Raw genomic sequence first — 24,266 nt, 5'->3', positions numbered from 1 at the left:
GCATGGTTCAGGATTTTCAGGAAATCTTCCTCCCCCATCCATGTCCATCCCTCCCCCTCTCCCCCCCCAAAAAAAAGGATGTGTTAGGGGAAGATGGGTGTAGGTGGAAAACTGGAGCTCAAAACTGTAACAGAAGCAAACAGCTCTTTCCCTAACCCTCAGAATTCAAAGGAGTCTGATGTAAGCTAACATATAAGAATAATCTTGTATAATTGGAGGGCCTCTTTGTTCTGGGAATACAAGTTCATTAGCTTTAGCAGGAGCAGTTATTGGCCTGAAGGCTGGTTGACAAGATAGGTTTGTAATGAGTGGAGAGGTGGGAAATTGGATTCTCTTCCTCAGCTCACCGCTGTCTTCCTTAGCAAAGTGATGATATGCCCATGATCTACATGGGTGAGCTGTCTGCTTGACATGAACACTTTTGCATATTTGCAGTGCCTTCCATGTGATCAGCAATGTAGCTGAACTTAGAAGGCTTGCTTTCATAATTGTGTTTCTTTGGAATATCATCCTAGGATTATAGAAGCTTCTTTTCAAAATTCTTTTCAAGTGTATACCCTAGAGAATACAGTAAGGTTTAAAGCCAAAAGGGAAGAACCTCTGATAATGAAGGTCTGGGTTGAATGTGATACAGAAATTGTCTGATGTGGAGAAGGAAGAGTGGTCATTTTGTTGTGGTAGTAAAGCAGTTAAAACATATGGTTTTGAAGCCAGAAGTGTGAACTCATACTTTAGACTGTCTCCAGTCAAGCTTTAATAAAGCTGTATCTGATTATTTGCAAATAATCAGAGAGGCAAAGATGGCTTGACTTGCTGTTAGCCATATCAGTTCCTTGTGTGCTTCATGGTTTCTGAAATGATACGCCTCAACGCTACCTGAAAGCATCCTTGGATCAGCAGACCTCTGTTGTTGTTTTTGACAGTGACAGCTGGAAAACAGCAGCTGTAAAAACTAGTTGTGAATAAACATGAACTGGAAAGCAGAAATCCACTAGTTGCTGGGTTACTGAGCCCCTGCAAGGGCTTTCTGCTGGGAGAAATAGGGAAAAGAATATAACTTGCTTTGAAGCAAATCCCTTCTGAAGTAAGGGACTTGATGATAGCATGACAGTTGGATATGGGTGGTCATTTTTATCTCTTGGTCCTGTGAGCTTGATTGAAGAATTCTTGAAAACATGACCATGAACTTGAGATTATTCAAAAACTTTTTTCTCACTTATCTTCTGAGGAGGTTGTGATGCCAGCTTCCCTCTGTGGCTGAAGTCCTTAATGACAATATGCTGTTGTGTGAGTGACTGCTATGTTCAGAACGTGTCCATCTTCACACTGCTGGAGGTGATCAACCATTCCCAGTCACTGGCACTTGTGATAGAAGACAGAATGAAGCGGTACAAAGTGTCTGGCCACAACCCCTTCTTTGGAAAGCTACAGATGGTCACCCTTCCTCCCATTGCTCCTGGAATTCTAAAGATCATCTCAGAGAAAACAGATTTCTACCAGGTGTCAATTTTCTTTTTCTTTTTTACTGCCCAACTACACTGAACCTCTAAGGATGGGGCGGGAAAGCAAATGTTATTTGCATGGATGTTTGGGGGCAGCATGTTTGTGTTACAATGACACACTGCCATTTTTTTGCTTCCACAAGCATTTGAAAGCAATTGCATCCTTCTTCATGTGCTTCCGAACACGATGTTCAAAAATGGCAGGTTATTTTCAAATTGCCAGTTCGTTTTGTGCCCAAATTCTTGGGGGGTAGGTATAGTTGATTTCTGACTTGAAGGTTTCATTAGCTTGAAAGCTACACTTTAAAGAACTTTGATGCCACTCTAAGTTTTCAGATAAGAGAAAATGTTAGTGGGTGAATAATAATGAAAACATTCCCTTCTCCTTGTTTTGAGTATATATATATTTCAAAGATGCTTTCCTTCTCCTGACCATTTACTGATAGTGTTGGTATGAGGTATTTTCTTAATTACTGTGTTTCCAATTGCTGTGCCTGACACATATACAATCTGTTAAGTTTTGACCCAGAAAATAGAAGGAGAAATGCTTTTCTTAACTTCTGGTGCACATATATTTTAATTACCTGCCCTACTAGGGTAGGAAAGTTGCATTCCTTTAGGTCTGAGTGTATGACCTGAATTCTTGCTCTTTGCTAAACTAAGACGATTTGGAAATCGCTTTTGGTAATAGAGGGCATTTATGCAATGGAAAGCTTTTAAGTCAGGAAAGAAATGGCACATTATTATTATTAGTTGTTGTTGTTGTTGTTGTTGTTGTTGTTGTTTTTCCCTAGAGAGTAGCTTGCGTGCTCTGGAATCAGCTGAACAAAGAGACACGGGAGCATCATATTGCCTGTGTGGAACTGTTCTACAGGCTGCACTGCTTGGCACCATCAGCAAATATCTGTGAAGACATTATCTGCCACGCGCTTCTGGATCATGATAAAGTAAGTCCTGTATTCAGTGAAGCCCCTTCATCACTGTAGAGTTGTTCCAGTGCTTCCCAGACTGCCTCCAGTACCCTTCAACCCAATGACTTCACTCCCATGGTCCCTCTGTCTTCTAAGAGTCCAACAGACTCTGTCCTCACCTTTACAGTTCCCTGGGATTTATTCATCATGGGACTATGGCTAAATTTAATCCTTGGATACAGCTCTGTCAGTCAATGCTGGAGCTATTTTACTTTCAGCCCAAATCATGTAGTATCTAAAAACTTGTAGGTTTTGTCAGTATTTCCAAACTGACCCAGCTCCACCAATAACTCTAAAATAATTTCATTTTGTGTCGATTTTGCAAACTTCATATTCCAACAAAAGACTTTATTAACTTGTAAGTGTATGTCAACATAATGTTGCCCCTGTGTCCACCTTAGTATTTAGATCTCATAATAAGTAAGCTGTATTTTAAGTGAGCCAGTTATTAATTATTTTTCTTGCCTAGTTTAATGACAGAACAGTTCTTTAATCACTTACAGTATATTTGTGAGAACTGCCTTGCACATTAAAACTTAAAACAGCCATTTTCAGTCTTCGGTATTGTTTTCATATCTTTGCTTTTGCAGTTCTGAAACTTAAAAGTTTGGAAATCTTTTAAAAGTTTTCAAACAAAATTACCAATAATAAGCACTGCCTAATATACCAATGTCTTCCCATTTGTCATCTAACTTTTAAACCTACCTAACATCAAATCAAGACTAAAATGTTTATACACAAGAGTCCTGAAATACATTTTTGGTGTATTGGCACGTTTTTCTGCTCCTACAAACACTGTGGCTGTTAAGTTTGAGTTGTGCATTCATGGATACGTGGCATTTTGGTTTAGTCTACTGCAAAATAGAAGAGTGCTCTCAAACTACCCGAGAAGGATTAGTAGTAGTCATCTACACAATAACTGTTGTTCTGCTAGAGGTTTAAAAATCACTAAAACTTTACTTGGAGATAAATGCTGCAAAAAATTTGTATCTGTCCTGTTTCCTTGCAAAGGGGACAAGGCTGGAAGCACTGTTCAGATTCTCTGTCATGTGGCATCTGACCAGAGAGATCCAAGGCAGCAGAGTGACTTCTCACAATCGGTCCTTTGATAGGTATTTTCCATTTCCACTGGCTTAGACTTACATTTATGTATTTAACTATATCATGCTTTGTTCTGTTGTTTTTTCTGAGGTGGGAAAAAGTTCTCTGTAGAGAGAACAAAAAATGAGCAAAAGGAAGATCTTCAACTTTCTTGCACTATTACCTTTGCAAAGCACTCTGCATGCATGGTGCATTTTCTTGTGTGAGGAAGTTTCCATAAAAATAGAAAGAGCTTCATATATGAAGAGTAGCTTGCAGACAAGTTTCTGCATAGCAGACTTTTTTTTATCTTGGAGTGGGCTAGATTTTTTTCCAAAGAAAATAGAACCAGCTACTTGGGCAAAAAAAAAAAAAGAAATTATCTTATTTTACTTTTACTTCCTATTTACGAGACCATAACCTTGTATAAAATAAGACAAAAGCATTAAGAGTCTTTCTAAATAAATATGTGAAAGAACTTTAAAATATGCTGCTCTTCTAGAGTGTGAGTATACGTATGGCCTTGCTTCTACAAATGCATGTGTACTTGACCTCAACTCAGGAAAATGTGCATGATCAAGCTATTGTTAGCAGACATGAGCCATTGGCTGGTGCTTACTTGAACATGCACTATGTCTGTTCCCTGCCACTATTTTGTTGTTTGCATTAACTTTTTTAGGGATTTCAATTGTACTTCTTCGTTCTGATTTCTCCACTCAGGTCTCTGTTTGTGGTACTGGACAGTCTCAATTGTTCAGATGGCGCAATTGGTGCTGCAGCACAGGGCTGGCTGATCCGTGCTCTTTCACTTAATGATGTTGCACGGATTCTTGAACCAGTCCTGCTGCTGCTGCTTCATCCAAAGACACAGCGCACGTCCATCCACTACATCAAACAGAAAAATTCAGCAGGTAAAACTGTTCTTGGACTGAAACTGTAAGTGCTAACGTAGCATTGCATACTCCTGAACACCTACCAAAGGTAGTCTCTGAAGTGCAATGGTATCCTATTACCCTGAGTTGTCTTGTATCAGTTCCACAGATTCCTCCTCATCCAAGTACCTCTAGTGATGCCTAAAACAGAGTTCAGGAGTAAGTCATGCTAGTTGAAGGCCTAATGATCATTTCTATTATGGTGGCTGCACCTACACTGTTGGTTTGGATTGCTCCCTGCTTTGCTCTGGGATCTTGTCCCACACCTCTCATTGCCATTCCCAGATGATCCACAGTGCATGTGTTCACTGTTCACAGGATCCCTTCTCGAGCAAAACTAGGTCTGCAACCAAATGAAATCCAGGAGCAGTTTGGTGACTATGTCAGTCCAGGAACTGTTCAAGTAGGCAGGATGGACAGGCAAATCTCACCGTCTCCACTCAGTCTTGCCTCAGCGCGCCATGCACCCTCATACCAGGTTTCTTTATTCAGAATATTTATTGTTAGTAATTCCCTCAGCCTCATGTTAAAATAATTAGACAGGTTATGAGGAACATCTTGTTGTTTAGGGCACACCACACAAAAAAAAGCCCTAATTCTGCCAACTTCTAAAAATCAAAATGTCCATCTAAAAATTAAAATCCATCTTGATTCAAGAGGAGACCTGAGCCCTTGTGGCATATGTCTTGAGGTATCCCAGAGCTAGGATATAAAAGCAAAGGGAGATGTTTGGAATTGAAGATGACCTCCAGCCACCCAAATTTAGGAATATGGCAAGGCATCTTTACCTTGACAGGCTACATTTGACATCTGGAAGATGTCCATTTTAAGACCTTTAATGAGAACCGTTGTGAACCACATAAGATCTATGTGTCAAATGTGGAACAGACAAATGTGACAGAGACCTGTGGGGAGCAGCTGAGGAAGACTGAGACAGGTATGGAGCCAGAGTTTGCTCCAAGTGTGGAGTCCTGTGAGTCTCTTCAGGTTTGGGATTGCTGGGAGTGCTATGGATATGAGACACTCTGCATCATTTGGCCCAAGTAGCCAAGGTCATTTCCTGGAGCAGAGCAGGAAGACAGTGGAGAAGTGTCCGGTAGTTTTGTGTAAAGAAACTTCCGTGTCACCTGTCTGTCTCATTACTGTTAACCTAGCTGTTGGCTTGCATAATTGTTTTTCTGTCTTGATTGGCAAATAGTTAGATGGCAGACATTTATAGCATCCAAAGGTACCTGTTTATTAGATGCTATACAAACACAGAGCTAATATATTCCTTCCTTGTTCCACAGCATGTAATCAAGGAAAACATTAGCTCTTTAAAAAAAAAAAAAAAAAAAAAAAATTCCTCTGTTGCTATCCTTCTCATTTCCCTCCTGATCTCAACAAACATTTTATGCTCAGGAAGCATAAAAAAAAATTGTCACATGTAGGGAGTCATAGCGTAAGAGGAACAGCATGTGCTTTATGTTTTGATCCTATTCTCTTGTGCTTACAGTAGATTAGGACTGCTCTACCACTTTAAAAAAAAATAATTCTTGCTTTAACCCAGGGGTTTTTTAGCTCTATTTGTTACAATTAATAGTAGACTAGAGCAGAGTAACTTTTTAACCTTTTTTTTTTCTTACAATGATTTATTTAATATAAAGTATGTTGTGTGAAATAGACGATTATACACTCTTTTTGGAAAAAAAAAACAATTATTTTTTTCAGAAGATATACATGATTGGCTTTGCAAGAAAAGGGCCTCTTTGAAAGAGTCTGGCATCTCCGAGTGCAATTCTGAGGAAAACCTTCCATTGAGCCAGTTTACTACTGTGGATAGAGAAGCAATTTGGGCAGAAGTGGAAAAAGATCCAGAGAAGTTGGAGTTAAAAATTGAACAGTCTGAAAATGATGGCTCTTGTAATCCAGTAACTTCACATGAAGCAGATGATGACCAAGATAACAGTGAGCACACAGAATCAGCAGACACCAGCACAGGCCGTGACAGTGAAAATACATCCTCTTTTTCTCCTTCTCTGGAGCTGCAAGACATGAGCAATGAGGACAATGACAGTGCTGCAACCAATGGCAAAGAGACCACAAACCATGTGAATTCTCTCAATGCATTCCTTCCTGAAAGCTCCAAATCCAGTGTAGCGCTAAACCTTGTGCGTGCTGACTCTGAGAGGACTCAAGCATCAGAGTCTCTGTCAAGTGATGAAGAGGTGGACTTGGAGCTCCAGGAAATTACCCATTCTAGGTTGCTCAAGCAGCAGAAGGAAAAGCAGGAGATGATTGAGGCTCTGTTCAAACACATGCTGCTATATTTGCAGCCTTATGATTCTAAGAGGGTATTGTATGCTTTTTCTGTTCTGGAGGCAGTGCTTAAAACAAACCCTAAAGAATTTATTGAAGCTGTAGCTAGTACAAGCATGGATACCAGCTCCACAGCACATTTGAATCTTATTTACAATCTCTTAGCTCGCCATCAGGAAGCTCTTGTAGGACAGAGTTTTTATGGCAAACTTCAGACTCAGTCCCCAACCATGTGTCCCCATTCTCTTCTAATAGAATTGCTCACTTACCTCTGTCTCAGTTTTCTGCGCTCGTATTATCCATGCTACTTGAAGGTTACGCACAGAGATGTGCTTGGCAACAGAGATGTTCAGGTAAAAAGTGTGGAAGTCCTGATTAGAATGATGACCCAGCTAGCTACTATGGCAAAGGCAGCAGAGAATAAGAACGTGGAGTTCATACGCAATTTGCTAGGAAGATGCAAAATTCAGGAGTTTGTTCTTCTTTCTTTGTCTGCATCTATGTATACAAGTCAGAAACGGTATGAACTGCTTATGGCAGATGGAGTTAATAATGTTCCTGAAGAAGAACTCTTTGAAGAGAGCGTAATCAATTTTGGGCATGATCAAATATGGAGCGAACACCCACTCCAGATTGAGTTGCTGAAGCTCTTGCAGGTATTGATTGTCTTGGAGCACCATCTTGGACAGACTCATGAGGAGCAGGAGAATCAGCCAGACCTCTCTAAGGAATGGCAACAGGCTCTTAATTTCCAGCAGGCAATTGGTGCAATGCAATACGTCTATCCACACCCAATAACTTCACAGGGATTATTTGTCTCTGCTGTGGTTAGAGGTTTGCAACCAGAGTATGGCTATGGGATGCATCCCACTTGGGTAGGCTTAGTCACATGTTCCTTGCCCTATTTTGGGAAGTCTTTGGGCTGGACTGTGGCACCATTTGTTGTACAGATATGTAAAAACCTGGATGAGCTTGTCAAACAGTATGAAAATGAAGCTGTGAAGACATCTGCAAAAACATCTGCAAGGTAAGAAGAGTCTGTAGTGTGGGATTTGTTATGCTGAAACTTTTTAAAGCTTCTCTTAAGAGAGTGTAGTGCATAGTAATTTACTGGTTTAGCATTGTGGCTCCCAGAGTTTGATCCTCAAACCCTGCTGCACATGCAGGCATCTGTCCCTTGAGCTCAGGTGTGGTGGAGGCTGTATTGTCCCAGCAGGGCTCACTGTGGTTGCAAGAATGACCAGCAGCTGTGATACTTCCTGTCCCCCTCTGCCTGCCATCCAAGTAAAAAGACGTTCCGAGTTTTGAAAAAAATGAGGATTTTGGAGGACTAGTTGGGGAGAGACACCCTGGAGAAGGAAAATACAGTGATACTGTTCAGAATAGGCAGTAAGTGAAAGGACTAGGGAAAAATAATTAGACATGAAAGATTTATGGTCAGGTGGGGAATAATATTCTTAAAGATCTAGACAAGGAAACAGGGTTGTCCAAGCATAGTTTGTGAATCCTTTGATTTGATATTCATGTCTGGTTGTTCCAGTATTCTTTTAACTATTGAACAGAAACAGATTTCTACTAGCATTTTTAATCAAGGAAATACCACTTGGCCTGTTAACTTTTTTCTTTTTTTTTTTTTTCTCCTTTTTTTTTTTTTTTTTTTCTCCTTTTTTTTTCCCCTCCAAAGCGTAACTTCTAAAAGAGAAAATGTTACGCCTGATTACCCACTAACCCTTTTGGAAGGTCTGACAACCATCGGTCACTTCTGCCTTCTGGATCACCCTAACCAAACTAAAAAGGTAAGTGCTTAATGCCTACCACTCACTTGATGCCTTGGCACCAGTTCGTCAAAGTATGAATCCTTTTTTCTTTCAGAGGTGAATATAAGTAGTAAAGCGGCACTTGTATGAGAAGATAACCTTAGAGAAGCCTCATAGCACACCAAAAGAAGTGAACTAAGAAAAAGTGTAAGGGAGAGAGACTGAACTTAATTTTTTTATTTGAAGGCAGGAAAGCTAATTTTAATCAGAAGATGTTCATGATGATCTTGGTCACACAAATATTAGTCCTGTGTAGCTTGTCTACAGTTGCTCTGTCATTAACAAAGTCTTCTATTTTCTTTTGAGTTGATAACATGCTGATGTGTTCTCTACAATTTTTATTCCTATAACATTTGTTAGATAAGGATATTATCCTAACAATTTCCTAGACAAATCAATTATCTCTGTGCCAAAATAGCGAACAGCAAATTCAGTAGACTCTAACAGCAGCAGTACATTTCAGAAATAGAACGATTGAATTATTTTTAAAGTTTTATTACAAAAGCTGACTATAATTCTCCTAATTACAAAATAAGAGGAGTCACTCTGTTAAAGGATTTTCAAACGTGGGTTTCTCTAGGTTTGCTTTGTTAACAACTCAGAGTTGGGCCACCACCGTAGTGAATGGCAACCTTCCAAAAATTTCTCAGTCTTATATACCTTTTTACCACCTATTATCCCAGTCCAAAGTCTTTGTAATTTTCCAGTTGATCTCTGTTCCCATGTTGTTACCATTCATCATCTTATCTTATAAATTCTCGTGTCCCGGTTCTTCTGAAGTTAGTGGTCATAGGCAGAAGGTCTCCAGTCACCGCAATCACTTATCTTCTTATACATCAAAGATCACCTTTGAATTTCTGAAAATCACTCAGGCTATTCTATTAATTTATCTTGCTCTAAAGTTAATCACTTACTCCTATGTCTTAGGTCTAAGATGTACGATCCTTCTTCTGTTGATTCAGCTTGACTGGGTTTTAAGCCAGCCGTGGTAAGGGCTACACATGGGACAAATGAGCAGCTTATGCATATTGTTTTATAAACACCTGCATTCTATTAATCATATCTAAAGCAATCTCTAATCATTAGTTATATGTCTAATATGAATAGTCTTAGAAACAATGAGGCTTAAGGCCTAGTTCCCTTTACACACTCTGTGGCATAATATAACATATTTTAATATTCATATTTTTGTTTTTTCTAGTCAACATGTTTAGCTGAACCTGCAAACCTGAGAAATGCTAGGAATGCCATTTTGGAAGAATTGCCTCGCATTATTAATACCATGTCCCTTCTTTGGAGTGTTATAAAGAGGGAAGACTCTCAAAAAAGACCAACTGACTTCTTTGGAACAACTAAAGGCTCTTCTTCAGTCTACTTTAAAGCAACCAAAGTAGGAGTTCTTTTAAACTGCTGTGTATCTTATCATCCTTATCATTCCTTACCAGTGTATTCTTCATAGAGTTCATAGGAATAGTTTTGCCATTCCCAGAATGATATTGGGCCACAAAATTTTTTGAAGAACTCTTAGGAGCTACAGACTTGCATAGTACCTACCTACAAAAGTAGGTTTTTCCCTGTTCTTTTTGCCCATCTGCACCCTTACCTGATCTGTTTAATGTTTTGCTTTTTCTGTGAGCTTCTGTTAATAGCTGTCATAAAGCCAACCATCTCTGAATTGTCTGCACCTTCCACAGGCAGTAGAACACGTACCTGAAGGAATAAAAATACTAGACTTTTCCCTTCTTCTGTGGATATTGGTAAATCATAGTAGTGAAAAATATCTGTAGAAGAGAGAATATAACACAAGAAGTTACTTTTTCTGTTTTGCAATCTGTTTTCCAACAAATGTGCCTTCCATCTGTAAGAAGGATACACTAACTCATAAATAAATTATCAAAACTAGTCTGACTGCCAAGTATATAAAGAAATTCTTTTGTTGTGTATTTTCTGAACATCTTGGGAAAAAGAAGAATGTTTTACACGACTATGAGATAGCCTTTGCCTTGAAAGCTTAGCATTGACAGGGGTTTTTTTTTCCCCTCTATAGACATTAAGAACTAAAATACTGGACTTCATGAATCCATTGACAGCACAACTTGGAATCCAGTTGATGGCAGCAATTGCAGCAGTATGGAATAGCAAGAAACCTCATAGGAATCAAAGTAAAATCAAGGTGAAACTAAAGAAAGGCACCATTAGTTTTCCAGTGTAAAGGCAAATGTTACATTTACATGATCAGTTCTAAACTCTGGGCTTGTTTACAGATTCTTTGGGTTTTTTTTACATGTGACAATGTCAAGCCACTGAAAAATCTCAAATGCTCTTATGTATGCATAATTCCACAAAGCATCAGGAATACAATTAAACCTAAATAAGTAATGAAATAAAAAAGACAGTGTGGCAGTTTAAGTCTGATAGTAATAGCCATTTTTTATTCAATGCTGGATTGTAATCTTAGGATTGCAACTTGCCATTAAATTCTAAAGACCTTGGATCAGCTCCATTTCCAGAGAAAGGTTAGAGTTGTAGTATTCTCTGGAACTAAGCATTTATTCTGAGTAGAACACCTGTTTCTTTTCTGGTTTTGTTTGAGCATAATGAAACTGTTTTCGTGAACGTGTTGGGAGAAGATCTGTATATGACAAATTGTTGCATGCTTGATTTAACTTGCCTAATTTATGTTTTGTATAAGTATTGATATTTGAATAATCACACAAAAAGCTGGTTTTTCAACTTCATGTTTTGCCTGGTACAGTGATCTGAGGGGTGTGTCTTTTGGTTTGGTTTGGTTTGTTTTTTCAGATTCTTCCAGTGGCTAGTGCATCTCAGCTTATTCTTGTGGACTTAATATGTGCACTTAACACATTGAAAATTGACACTATATTACATCTAGTCAAAGAGGTAGTCAAGAAACCATCACAAATCAAGGGTGAAGAGGTAACCATGAAGTCAATTCCATTTTCTTAATATATTCTATTCTGGATCTGTTCCAACATGTCTTCTAAATATTGTTAGAAGGAAAGTTGGGGTGTTTTTTTTTTTACAATGTGTGATTCTCTTTTGCTCCTGAATAAGTTATGTTTTTAGAATGTGGGTTTCTGTGTTTTGATCCATCAATGTGAGTAGGTTCTTCAGAATATTTTGCTAGAGAAGTTGCTGGTAATGAAAAGTTGTGGGGTCTTCCAGGGCCAAAGATGATGACAATTTTCGTAAAGCTGCTGCAGTTATACAACTCAGTAATGCATTTCTATCCCTCTACCCTTAACTGAATGGTTAGAAATACTTGACATTGAGTCTGCTATCTTCCAATTTGCTTTCAAGGAAACCAGTTTTACTACCATGCACACCATTGTAGGAGCTCCTACAGCTCTGAATAAACTGTAGCAGATATTCCAAAGTAATGGGACTGCTTCTGAACTAGGGTCCTCCATTAAAGGTCTGAATTCCCTCGTACTGCTGTATTGATAGTTTTACCATAGTTGGTCAGTCACTGTTGGAGTGCAAGTGGCTTGTAAGAGGGGTGTGTTAACCATTGAAGACAAGTATTGAACAGCTTGGACCTTCTTTTTTTTTTTTTTTCCCTCTGATGGCAAATAATTGCAGGTTTGCTTTTATTTTTCAGAAATCTTCTCTTGTAGATATTCCAGTGCTGCAGTTCAGTTATGCTTTCATTCAAAGGTAATTCAGTCATTATAAAAGAGAATTTTCTGTTTGACTCTAGTTAGGATAACAGCCAGCATCACTATTTTTGCTTTACTTTGATCTTTGTGTCACAATGTCACAGAACACCTTTATGTAGGAAATGGTTATTGCCACTTCATTGTTAGTAACAGATAGACACAAAATAACTGGGCTATGACATTATGTTTCATTGATCTGTTGATAATACCACTCTGAAAGCTTTATTTCATACTAATAGAGCAACATACTTCAGGCATCTCATTAGCAAGATACTTGTATAATTTCTTATGGTCTTTCTCCTTACCTGTTCTGCGTTGCCAGATTAATGGATAGAGAACTTCTAAATTCAATAAAACTGCTATGGCTGCAATCTGTGCTGGACATGTAATGGGTCAGGCAGTTGAATGGAAATATTCCTTTGATCAAAACTCTTCTTCACATACTTGGCTTTTCTGACATGGAAGCCTTGGGATATATCAGACTGTACAATATACTGTATGCAATAAGCTGTGGAGATAAAGTAAGCTGGCATGCAGTGGAGTGGTTAGCTAAACTTTATTCCTTTTCTTCCCCCTGAAGACCTAGCGCTCTTACAGTGCTGGCTGGCATGCTGCATGTGCTGCTAGCGTTTACTGTTGTATGCATCTTGCCTGTGCTGCCAGATATTTATACCATGTTGTTGGATCAGTTAGGAAGGAGCAGGATCTAAAAGACTGATCTTGATGTAAACTTTTAGGCCACCAAGTTACCCAGTGTTGTTTTATGGTTTTTCCTTAACTCTAACTTCAGACTTGGTTGTGTTTTGATATTGGTTTTTTGGCAGACTGCCTGTCACAGCCTTGCAGGAGAACTTCCAGTCCTTATTAGGACTTCTCAAAGAGTCTGTGCAGTTGAACTTGGCTCCTCCTGGACACTTTCTTCTTCTCAGGTACTATGTAAGAGAGAGGAAGGTTTATAGATGCATTGAGTAGACCTGTCCAATTACTAACTCAGAGTGAATTGATTTTCCCACAGTACTCTGAATGACTTTGTGACTAGGACACCTACTCTAGAAAACAAAAAAGACCAAAAAGACTTGCAGGTACAGTGTATACATGTATACCTTTTAGTTCATAAATCTGGCACTGTACATCTAAGTAAAAGTGGAGATGGCCTGATCTGTACTTTGTATCTGAATTCACCTGTGCTTTTAGAATGTGTGAATGTGCATCCACACGTTGTGGCTTAGGCCTGGTAAATATGGAGACTCAAACATGAGAGACATGATGCACAAAATGTCTCTAACAAAGTTTTGTCAAAAATGCATGAAATTGCAGTGGTAACTATGGACTTTTCAAAGCTGTTTACCTTGGGTAACTTTATGATTTTTCTCAGAATTTAACTCATAACACAAGTGTGATGTCATGAGTTCATATCATATGTGTAAGTATTGAAATCTCAAAAGTATCTAGGAAAGCTAGTAGCATAATTATCCTTGAAGCTCATAGCTGTGTTTGGCAATATAAATGACTGTCAGCTCACCTTTTGTGTAAAGAAGGGGTGGAATACAGCAGGATTCTCTTCCCATACTTTTTGTGATTTCACCAGCACAGTTTAAGCACTACCCATGTGGGTGGTTTTGGCTCTGAGCCAACATAATGCTACCTATGAGGTGAGACAGTGTTATGGTTACTTTAGTGTGCCAACAGAGAAATTTTAGTCTCCACTTCTGCTTTAGAGACTGGCCAGCAAAATTACAATGATGATAAAAAGACAGTTTTGCCATCTTAACATCTTTTAGCCTCTTCACAAGTGACCTCTGCTTTGCTTTGGATACTTGGGATTTGGTTTCCTTAGAGTGACCAGCTTTTCATTTCACTGGGAATTAAACATGGTGAAGTGTGACTATGCACATAGTTTGATTCTGTGTCTTGCTGACCCCTAATAGAGAGACTGATATATGTACAGATGGATTGCCATAAAATGAAACCCTGCCTCACTTAATGCTCTGCCTCGCTTAATGTTCTCCAAATATAAAAGGAATAAAAGGAACAGTGTTCAAAACAATAAAGGCATTGATATGCCATTTCTGGGGGGCTAGGCAGTTCAGACCACATCTTTGACAGATGAGAACTAATATGTAAATTGTGTCAGGACTGATGCCAAACATGCTATGTTAATGGTAATGGCTTGCATGGAAAATCATGACTAAAACCTCCATGATAAGCTAACATAAAGTTTTTCCTGCTTCTCATTTTCTTGCCTGTTCTTATATGAAGTGAGCAGTCATTAGTTATCTTGACAGCACGTAGTTAAATCAGAGAAGTATGTATGTTTCTAAGAGATAGAAGTGCATACTTCTGATCATCCTGACATGTTCCATATAAAGAGGACTTCACTGGATTGGCCAAGTGATGATAGCTTTCATATGATGCCACGTTGTCTGGTTATGTTATAGGAGGTGACCCAAAAAATCTTGGAGGCTGTAGGGACGGTTGCTGGTTCTTCTCTGGAACAGACTAGCTGGCTGAGCCGGAACTTAGAAGTGAAAGCTCAGCCTCAGATTTTACCAGATGACTTCAACATTGAAGATGTGAATGGTAATGTGGTTTTGTCTGACTTTCCATTGCTTTTTTCTGTTCTACTTAAGTCAATGAAGAGTACAAGGTGTTTGATAGTGTGTAGTTCACATGAGAAGGCAATAATACAGACAAAAAGTAAAACCAAAAATATGCATTATCCTCCAACAACAATGCCAACCTAAGCAGGTTTAGTAAATATCTGCAGATTGTGTATAATACAGAGGAAAACTTATTGCAGGTACATGCAGTACATGCAACAGAACAGCATAGGGCATGAGGTACGTCATTGTGGCAACATGCCCAGAAGCATTTCACTGTAGTACAAATATGCAAATAACAGTGCTGTTTGGGAAGAAAGTTAGCAAACAGCAAAATTTAAACATGTCTTGTATGAAGGGAAAACTAAATGATTTTGCCTCTTTTAGATACATCAGTGGCACCATCTTCGATGATTTCTGCCTCTGCTCCTTCAATATACAGTGTCCAAGCTCTTTCTCTCCTTGCAGAAGTAAGTAGGAACAGTTTTGTAGTTGCTGCTCCCATCTGTGGGGTGGTTGTTTATTGATATTATTGAGCAGAGGAATACATTAGGTTTTCCTGGTAGATTAAATGGGAGCTTAAATCTTTATTGAGGCATCCCATGTGCACACGCATTCTAGCCTGAAATATGGCATGCTTTCCCCTTTTGTCAGAAATACCAAGTAAAGGTTTAAAGAAACATTCTTTTCATTTTTAAGGTTCTTGCTTCTCTTTTGGACATGGTTTACCGGAGCGACGAGAAGGAGAAAGCTGTGCCATTGATTTCACGTTTGCTTTATTATGTCTTTCCTTATCTACGCAACCACAGGTGACTTCTCTCTCTGCACATGTGATTTTTCTTATATCTGATTTTTTTGACCACAGTGTAAGACTTTTGCTTTCTTGTCTTCTCAGGAGTGCTTAACAGTCAAGGGGAATTGTAAGGGTTGGAGACCCGAGATAAAAAATTTCATATAAATAATCCTCTAATTTAGTTGCCACCTGTATAGGACAGAAAATTAATTATGTTCTCCCCTTCACGCACCATAGAGCTGATCTTTTGCTCTAGGAAAAAAGTCTCATTATTCTCATTAACAAGTGAAATTTTCCCCAAGGAAGGGCAACTTCCTTTACAAGCCATAGCCCTATAAAGCTCCTGTGCTCAGACACTGCTGTCCTGAATCACACCCCAGAGAGCTTCTCTCTCCACTCACTGTGGAAGACCTAGGGAGGGAGGCACAGTTAGTTAAAATAAACCTCTGGGAATACTTTTCACCACCCTCTTCCTGCTGTTCAAACACACGCGCCCCCCAACTGGAACAGCACAGGTAATGAGCATAACTAATTGGTATTTGAGCTGGTAAGATTTTGTAATAATTATTTTGCAAAGTTGCTAAGCTGTAGAGTCACTGAGCCTGTCAGTCGTTCTAAGTTCTCTGTGCCTTAGTTTTCTGGTGATCTTATAGCTTGAATGATAAGCTATCCTCAACAGTAGGGTAATACAAAATTTCACTTTGGGGAGGATTGTCTTACATATCCAGTAAGTTTATGCTAATAATGCTAAATCCCTTCTCAGTATAGACACCTAAGAGTAGTCTGTCAACCCTGCCATACCAAGCGTTTGCAGCATTAGGGACATTGCCAAGTTTTGCATTAAATTGTGGTTTTGTGCTTTTAGAGTGTTTTTCCTGACCATTCTTTTTCCTGTAATGGATGATCAGAATTCAGGATAATACTTGGTGGCTATGTTTACATTAGCAATTTGATTAGAGCAGTAGTGTAGTTTTGAATCTCTTGATTTGTCTCCATTTATAAAAAGCTGGTTCAGTACTCCAAGCACTGTTAGTGCTTGATCTAAATCCCTTTTGGAGGAAACTAATAGAAGCTCCTATACAAAAGTGACCCAACAGGGCTTGCTAATTCCTGACTGCGCTGCCATGAGGAGATCTAGCACATACATACCAGATGTGCCAGTAGAAGGCTGTCAAACTTGGGACATTCTGAAGCTGTGCTTGTGAGCCAAGTCATCCTGCGCTACTACTTGCTGTCTACTGTGGGCCCTCAGCTCTTCACTGACATTGATACTTGTCTTTCTGCTGCTTCTTCCTTATCCTTCTGTGTTTCTTCTGACATGTCATCCCTTCCTACTTTATATGCCCTGTTGCTTTTTTCCATTGCTGAACACTATTGCTTTTATTGTCCTTTGCTATCATTGCTTTTCAATTTCTGCCAATCTGACACCTACCTCTTCTGCCTGTTGGGGAAGAAGGGCAACAAGGAAACAATGCCACTGCTGAGTCTTTCCTGTGAAGCGGTCAAAAGTTTGTTGGTAGTCTGGATGAAGACCAGGACTGCAATCTGAGATAAGGAACAGCACAGCAGACGTGCCCACTGCAGAAAGCTAGAAGAAATCTTCAAGTACCCACTCACCGACAAGCCTGCAGCCCATTTCAACTCAATTCTGAGGGTCACCATGCAGTAGTATCTAGAGCGGTGCATGCTGTCCCTGAACCCTACAGGATGGTCTGGGCAGGAGCACATCCATGGACTGTTTTACATCCACGGACTCCTTTCCACACCACAGCTGGCTTCAGGAGAGCTGTTGGTTAAAACCCAGGTACGTGTACAGTATGTGTCCATGTCCATTTTAATGGTGACTTTGTGAGTGAATTAATTAATGCCTTCATTTTTGGTGGAAATTAAGGTATTTTGTTCAGAGCAGTAGCATAGCTGTGTAAGTCATTGCTCTGACTGCAAGGGTTGCTTTGTCTTTAGAAGGAGTTGCCCTGGGACCATGAGATATGAAGAAAATTTTCCACATATCAGTCACCTCTGTCAGGAACTGTGGGTTCTGCCCTTGGGCTGGGTAGGGGGTCAGCTGTGTGCACAGCACCTGGGAATAACGCAGCCCCCTCTGGGCTTCTGCAATAAGAACGTGCTGCCAGTGCCTTTCCTTCCCCCACCAGGCACCTGCAGGCTGATGGTCTGGTGCCAGCAGCGTTCATTCAGAACACGAAGCAGTCTCTTAACTGAGGAGCTGTGGAGTTTTGTGGTGACGCTCAATTTGTTTTGCATATGAATAAGCCAAAAATATCACCGGCTGTCCCATGCTTACCCAGGCACTGGCAGTGGGCGGCACTAGTGCAGTCTCACCTGCGAGGCTTTGATTCCACAGGGTGCAAGGTGAACTACTGCCTTTGTCCCTGGTTATGGCAGACAGCCTGCTGCAGGCACTCAGCTGGGGCCGTGCATCTCCCATGTTTGTAGGGGTAAAATGTCTGCTGACATGTCATTGCTGCTCGCAGAGCTCTGAACCCATGGCATGTCCTAACCTTATCCAGCAAAATTCTGTGTTGGGGCATTCTGAGTATTGATTGCAGTTGGAGGGACAGCCCATACTGTTGTGTGTCCCCTCAAGCACACAGGCCTAGGTCATTCCTCGGTCTGGGCAGGCAGGAGTGTGGCGTGGAGCACACTGAGAGCGCACACTGACAGGAGGCCCTCTCTGTGCTCAAAAGCCTTAACCTTGACTCCTTGAAGAAAACCGGAGGCTAGGAGGAGGAAGGCCACAGGCAAGAAATTGTCACGTATCTTCACAGGCACTCGGGGACTGATGGGTTTGCTCTTCTCTCCTCCACAGAGTCCTCTGAAGAGGGAGTTGCAGCCCATGTCCCTCCACCTTGTTCCCGTGCTGCTGTGGGCAGGAGGCAGTATGCGTCCCACAGGGCTATCTTTGAGCACCCAGAGGCCAAGACAGCACTGCAGAGGAGGAAGATGACAGAGGCTGTAGTGGAAAGGCATCTGCAGGATGCTGAGTATGACTGACACGACTCACGTGATACCAGCCTGGCAAAAGCCTGGGAGCGGGAGGCTCTGAAGAGGTGGGAGAAGGACAGCCCCAGCAGGAGGACCAGTGAACTATCTTCCCTGGCAGTGGTGGTTGCTGGGCACTTGCTGGAAGAAGCAGCTCTGCCTGCTGCCGACCTTCTCATGGCTGATGCCTGGGTGGACACCAGAGCCCCCATCCATGTGTGCAAGTCAGGTTAGAAGGGTGAGGTGTGGTAAAAGGCACAGGAACTATAAGGCCCTATCCTGTCCTCTCCATTCCCACCAGCATTGCGCTAGTTAGGCCTTATTGGCCAAATTCTGTTAATTTTGTCTCTGTATAGGCCCTGTTGGCCCACACAGCAATGTCCATGGTTGTGTTTGTCCTCTCCTCCATTTCCATTCTAAGGTATGAGCTGTATCTCCCCCAGGAACTGAAACCTTTTCTTGTTTGAGCTTTGTGGCAGCTGTTTGTTTAGCTGTAGTATTTCTCCCATCTGGGTTTTTGGCCTTTACTTAAAGCTCCCCTTTCTGTGTATGTTAGCATACAGCCACCACTGAAACTGTTTCTGGAACGCTGTCATCACTCTGCTGTGCTGTGCCTGGTGTGAGCCAGTGGCTGTAAGCCAAACACTCATCCCATCTCTGCCCCATGCATGGAAACAGCATAGTTAAAATTGGCATGGACACCACTGCTGTCAGGATGTCCTTGTGAACTGGTGCAGAGGATAAATGACAACTTCTGCAATGCAAATGAAGATCTGAATGCCAGGAGTCAGCCAGCTTTTTACTTTCTTGCAAGGAAGATACTACCATCCCCTGTGATCTGAGACTGATGGTTCAAAAGACATGAGCATGAGAATCCTGATGAAGTTGCTGAGATGCCTACAGATGTCTCTTGATGGTTCTCCAGTGTCAGCCTGGCAAGGCCACCAGTCCTTGTGATCTGTTTAGCCATAACCATACCGAGATGGTCACTGGTTAAAATGTGGAGCCCCCATCAGGCCCACAGATGTGCTGGATGGTTTTCATGTTACTCATATGTGCTGCTCAGCAGTTGGACTATAACCTCCAAGACTGTCCTCATGCCTCTGTCCTCCCCAGCCTGGCAGTAGTTTGGTTGCAGGGCTCCACAAAAATGCAGTAGCCTCCCCCTTGAAAACACAGGGGCTGCTGAAGACTTCAGTGAAGGTATGGTGCCACCTCACAACAGAGGACCTTGACAGCATCCCTTCTCACATCCCTGCCAGTTTGAGCACCACCTCACCAACCTGAAAACTTTGTTCAGCCATGGGCAAAGCAGTTACCGTAGCAAGGATTTGTAGCAGGATGTTGTTTGGCATCTGTGTCTTCAGTGAAACTGAGGTTCCAGAAGACAAGCATCAGTTCATGTAGGGTCCCTTCACCTTGTTCCTACCAGTTTTGACTTGAGCCCCATGCTCCTTCCCTGCTGTGCCTTGCAGAGCATGGTGTCCATGGTGCACCATTGGGATGGTGCACAGGGCAGCACAAGGAGAAAAGGGCTTATGTGTGATATTTTTATACAGGTGATGACATGAGAACTGATGCTTGTTATCTGGGTGACACATGAAGTCTAGTGTGGTACCTTCTAAAGGGGCCTGCTGACAAGGACTCAAAGCCTATTGGAAACTTTGTTTTGGAGAAGTTTTGAACCACATCTGTGGTGGAGACAGGCAGTGCTGTGCTGTGATACATCTAATCTGAAAATATCTCCCTGAACCAGGTACACTGGAAATGTGTGGAGCTTCTGCATAAACTGTTTTGATCTACTGATCTCCTGCTGATCCACGTTATGAGCTAGTGTAGACATAGTCTATTACTTAGGGAATTTGGTTAGAAGCTCCGGAGTTTATTTTCTGTTTACATAAACTGAACTTTAAAAAATATATATGTTTATCATTATTGTTCTCTTCTCCCAGTGCCTACAACATTCCTAGTTTTCGTGCTGGTGCTCAGTTGCTCAGCTCATTGAGTGGATACGCCTATACAAAGCGAGCCTGGAAGAAAGAAGTTGTCGAGTTGTTTATGGATCCAGCTTTTTTCCAGATGGACACTTCATGCACTCAGTAAGACATGAGATTGTAGCACTCCAAGATCCTATTCTGAATTTGCAAAGAAAGGCTTTAAAGGAGAATGGCTAATATTGGAAAGAAAATTCTGTTTAGTACTTTGTTACAGAATGTAATAATGTTAAAAACGGGTCTCAACAACTAATTCTAAATGCATTATAAGCACTGAAGTTTTCATTATACTGCAGAAGAATAAACTTGTTCCATGCTGATACTCCCGTTAGTGGGAACTGCATACAGTAGAGCTGGAGGACCTAGAATGCAGTATGTGTTAAACCAGAAAAGAGTCTGCATGTTGAATACCGTTTGGAAACTGTTTCCTTGTATGAAATGTTTGACCAAAATCTTTTCTGAGGTGAATCCATACCAAAGCTTTCCCTGGTTATCTAATTCCTTCTATATCTTATTCAGTTGGAGATCCATTATTGACCATCTTCTAACACATGAGAAAACTATGTTTAAAGATTTGATGAGTAAGTATCAGCTACTGATAACTTATTTCTACATGAATTTGAAATCTATTTGCATTTGAGCTATTTGGTACATTTTTAATGTACTAATGTATCAATAAGATGCAGACAATGCCTCTGCATAATTGAGTATGTTGCCAGCTTTATTCATAGCTAAAACCTGTGCTCAGTTAATTCTGTATTTTGGTCATGTCTAAAACACCCCTCAAGTATTTTTGTTCTAGAAATGATAATGTTGGACTCCTGCATTCACATTTTACCATATTTTTAAGTTGCTGAATTGTGACCTTTTGCAGCTGTTCACTGTCAGAAAGCAAGGAGACTTTGGTTAACTTTGCAGGTATCTGTATACTGGCATCGAGCTATAGGAATGTGGTGCACCAGTACAGCAAACCTTTGAGCAACGTGCTTTGACCTCTAATTCAGGCTTGAGAAGAGTGTAGAAGAAAGTGGGGGGAGGGGTGGGATAGAACCTCTTGAATTTGCATGGAGCTTCAAAAGAAAAAGCAGCTTTAGTTTCTTTTTCAGATCTTTTTAAAAGAATATTTGAAGGGTTACAGCGTGAGACTAATTCATAATGCACTTTTTTTTAAACAATATATGTTTTTAAACCTACATCCTTTTTTTCTCAGTAAGTCTTAAAGCTCTGAGATCACTCATCTATGGATTTAGGAGACTGAAAAGAGGGGAAGATTCATACACATAAGGGCAGAGACAGGGGTTTAAAATACTGGGCTGCCTCATTGGAGTTGCAGTGCTTCTTTCATAAAATTTTCCTGCTAGCGTGAGCAGATCTGGATCAACACCAATTTATTATTCCAATTAGTAGACTTAAAGAGAGTTTTTCTTTTAAAAAGATTTCAGGATGTAGGAATTATTTTCAGCCCAAAACATAAGAAGTCTTTCTATGGTAGATATTTCTTATGTCTCTTATAGATATGCAGAGCAGCGCCTTAAAACTGTACCCAAGTTTTGAGCAAAAAGCAATGCTGTTAAAGCGGCAAGCTTTCGCTGTCTTCAGTGGAGAGATTGATCAGTATCATCTCTATCTTCCCTTAATACAAGGTAAGATTTGTAATTTCACCTGCCTCTTTTTTTCAACTGTAACACATATAAATTATGTAAGGAAGGAATATCACCTGTTTTCCAACACATACTTCCATTTTTTTAAAGTTTTTAGCAAAATTTATGATGCTGTGAATCTCTGAATTCTAACAAATTAATAATCTCATTAAGAGGGAGACAGGAATCTGGGTTCCAAAGCCTTTGGTCTGGAAATATGACTGGAAGCATGATTATTTTGTGGCAGTCTTCCAGCCACTCTTGGGCTGTTGCTGTTCTCTTTAAATGTCAGTTTTGACAAAGTTTTGTCCAATATAAAACCACCATGTCTTCAGACTTTTTCTGAAGCACAATTTTGTTAATAGAGTGCAAGGGACTCAAGCCAAAACTGATGATAAAGCATAAATTTTGTTTTGCCACCTTCTACATTTTTTATTTCCCAAAACAACACATGTTCAGGAAGATACTACTCTGTTTTGTTTTGGTTTGTTTTGTTTTTACTTTTTTAATGTTTATTTCAGAACGACTGACTGAGAACCTCCGTGTTGGGCAGACTTCTATAGTTGCCGCACAGATGTTTCTCTTCTTCAGAGTTCTTTTGTTAAGGATTTCTCCTCAGCATCTAACCTCATTGTGGCCAATTATGGTAACTGAATTGGTAAGTAATAAGTAGTAATTTGAAACTGATTAGTGTGTGTTATTTTCCATTTCAGCTGCTTCTTCCTCCCAAATACACCCCCTGTTTGTAAAAGGAAATATTTTCATAGTTTTGCATTAGTCTGATAATTTGGGAAAACAATTAACACTGTCATTAGGAAATACCTTTTTGATTAATTTTGTTGTTGCTAATGTAATCTCTTCCATGATTTGTTATTTGTTGCAAGTCCTAAGAGTAACCTAAGAGTCTGTGGTTCCTTATACTATGTGAAGCATGTCTTTTTATGATTAAGTCATATGAACATTTCAGCATCACCATAAATAATTTATTTCTTTAAAGATTCAGACTTTTCTACAGCTGGAAGAAGATTTAACTGAGGAAGATGAACCATCAAAGTAAGAATTACCATTTGTCTGATAGAGGAGTTGTGAAAGCTGGTAACAATTGTGCTTGTTCTGTATTGGCAAATAGCGATTTATTTATTTGTTTAATTCTCTGGGATAGGGAGGAGACAACAGGATTTTTTGTCATTGCACTTGTGTATGTCTGGTACTGATGAATCATAGTTCAGGATTTTTTTTCAGCAGCTAAAATAGTGGTATGTTCAAAAAACATAAGTACCACTTATTAGTTGCATACAAAAATAGAAGAGATGCTAAGTCAGCATTTGAATATTTTAACATTTTGCCATTTTTTCTAAATATTTTAGATTACTTTTTCTTCTAACAGCCTTTCATATTAATCACAGTGGTCACACAGAATAAAAATAGGTTTTGTTGCACACAGGTGCAAGTGGTCATTTGTGTAAATGTGTACATTTCTCTTTTGCCGAATGAAAAACATTTAGTGGATTTATGTTTTAATGGTACATTTCTTAATTGTAACTAACACAGGAGCAACAGCAAAATAAGCAAACAGAAAGTCTCAGGTGATGGCAGTGGATCTGACATACAACAGAATGAACTGTCCTTGTACTTATCAGCTTGCAAGTTTTTGGACACAGCACTTTCATTTCCACCTGACAGGATGCAGTTGTTTCAGATGTAAGTTCTCTAATTACTTACCCATTCTCCAGGTTGTTACCATTCTTATTCTTTAAAGTAATTCCAGATCTATTTTATTATAGACTTAATTTTGCCATCAGTTCTTTTTACAAGTGCAGATGTTGATACTCAGACAAATGTAATTTGGGGTATTTGGGAAAACAATTTGGACTTGTCGGTATAGGAGGATTTCACCATCCTCGTGAGGAGGTTCTCTTAACTTCGTGTAACTGGTTTCAGCTGGGATAGAATTAGTTG

At 40.0% G+C, this 24,266-nt stretch overlaps 1 protein-coding gene across 2 annotated transcripts in view; it reads left to right on the top strand.

Annotated features, from left to right (window-relative positions):
• Positions 1–24,266, top strand: part of DOPEY2 (dopey family member 2) — a 50,962-nt gene that overhangs the window by 23,854 nt on the left and 2,842 nt on the right. The window contains exons 14-34 of one of the 2 annotated variants that reach the window (XM_010580348.1): positions 1,232–1,500; positions 2,297–2,449; positions 3,485–3,585; positions 4,274–4,464; positions 6,196–7,810; positions 8,468–8,579; positions 9,802–9,990; positions 10,648–10,773; positions 11,403–11,537; positions 12,223–12,278; positions 13,105–13,209; positions 13,296–13,362; positions 14,719–14,860; positions 15,268–15,350; positions 15,580–15,689; positions 20,626–20,772; positions 21,187–21,248; positions 22,182–22,310; positions 22,829–22,965; positions 23,305–23,360; positions 23,859–24,008. In XM_010580348.1, the coding sequence (XP_010578650.1) occupies positions 1,232–1,500; positions 2,297–2,449; positions 3,485–3,585; positions 4,274–4,464; positions 6,196–7,810; positions 8,468–8,579; positions 9,802–9,990; positions 10,648–10,773; positions 11,403–11,537; positions 12,223–12,278; positions 13,105–13,209; positions 13,296–13,362; positions 14,719–14,860; positions 15,268–15,350; positions 15,580–15,689; positions 20,626–20,772; positions 21,187–21,248; positions 22,182–22,310; positions 22,829–22,965; positions 23,305–23,360; positions 23,859–24,008 (4,135 nt within the window). Of the gene's footprint in view, positions 1–1,228; positions 1,501–2,296; positions 2,450–3,484; positions 3,586–4,273; positions 4,465–6,195; positions 7,811–8,467; positions 8,580–9,801; positions 9,991–10,647; positions 10,774–11,402; positions 11,538–12,222; positions 12,279–13,104; positions 13,210–13,295; positions 13,363–14,718; positions 14,861–15,267; positions 15,351–15,579; positions 15,690–20,625; positions 20,773–21,186; positions 21,249–22,181; positions 22,311–22,828; positions 22,966–23,304; positions 23,361–23,858; positions 24,009–24,266 lie in introns of both variants that reach the window. The other variant, XM_010580347.1, reaches the window with a different exon arrangement.

This window comes from Haliaeetus leucocephalus, unplaced genomic scaffold (assembly GCF_000737465.1).
Source record: "Haliaeetus leucocephalus isolate CR32 unplaced genomic scaffold, Haliaeetus_leucocephalus-4.0 Scaffold702, whole genome shotgun sequence".
In the NCBI taxonomy this organism is placed as follows: Eukaryota; Metazoa; Chordata; class Aves; order Accipitriformes; family Accipitridae; genus Haliaeetus; species Haliaeetus leucocephalus.
This window is presented reverse-complemented; position numbering and strand designations above follow the sequence as displayed.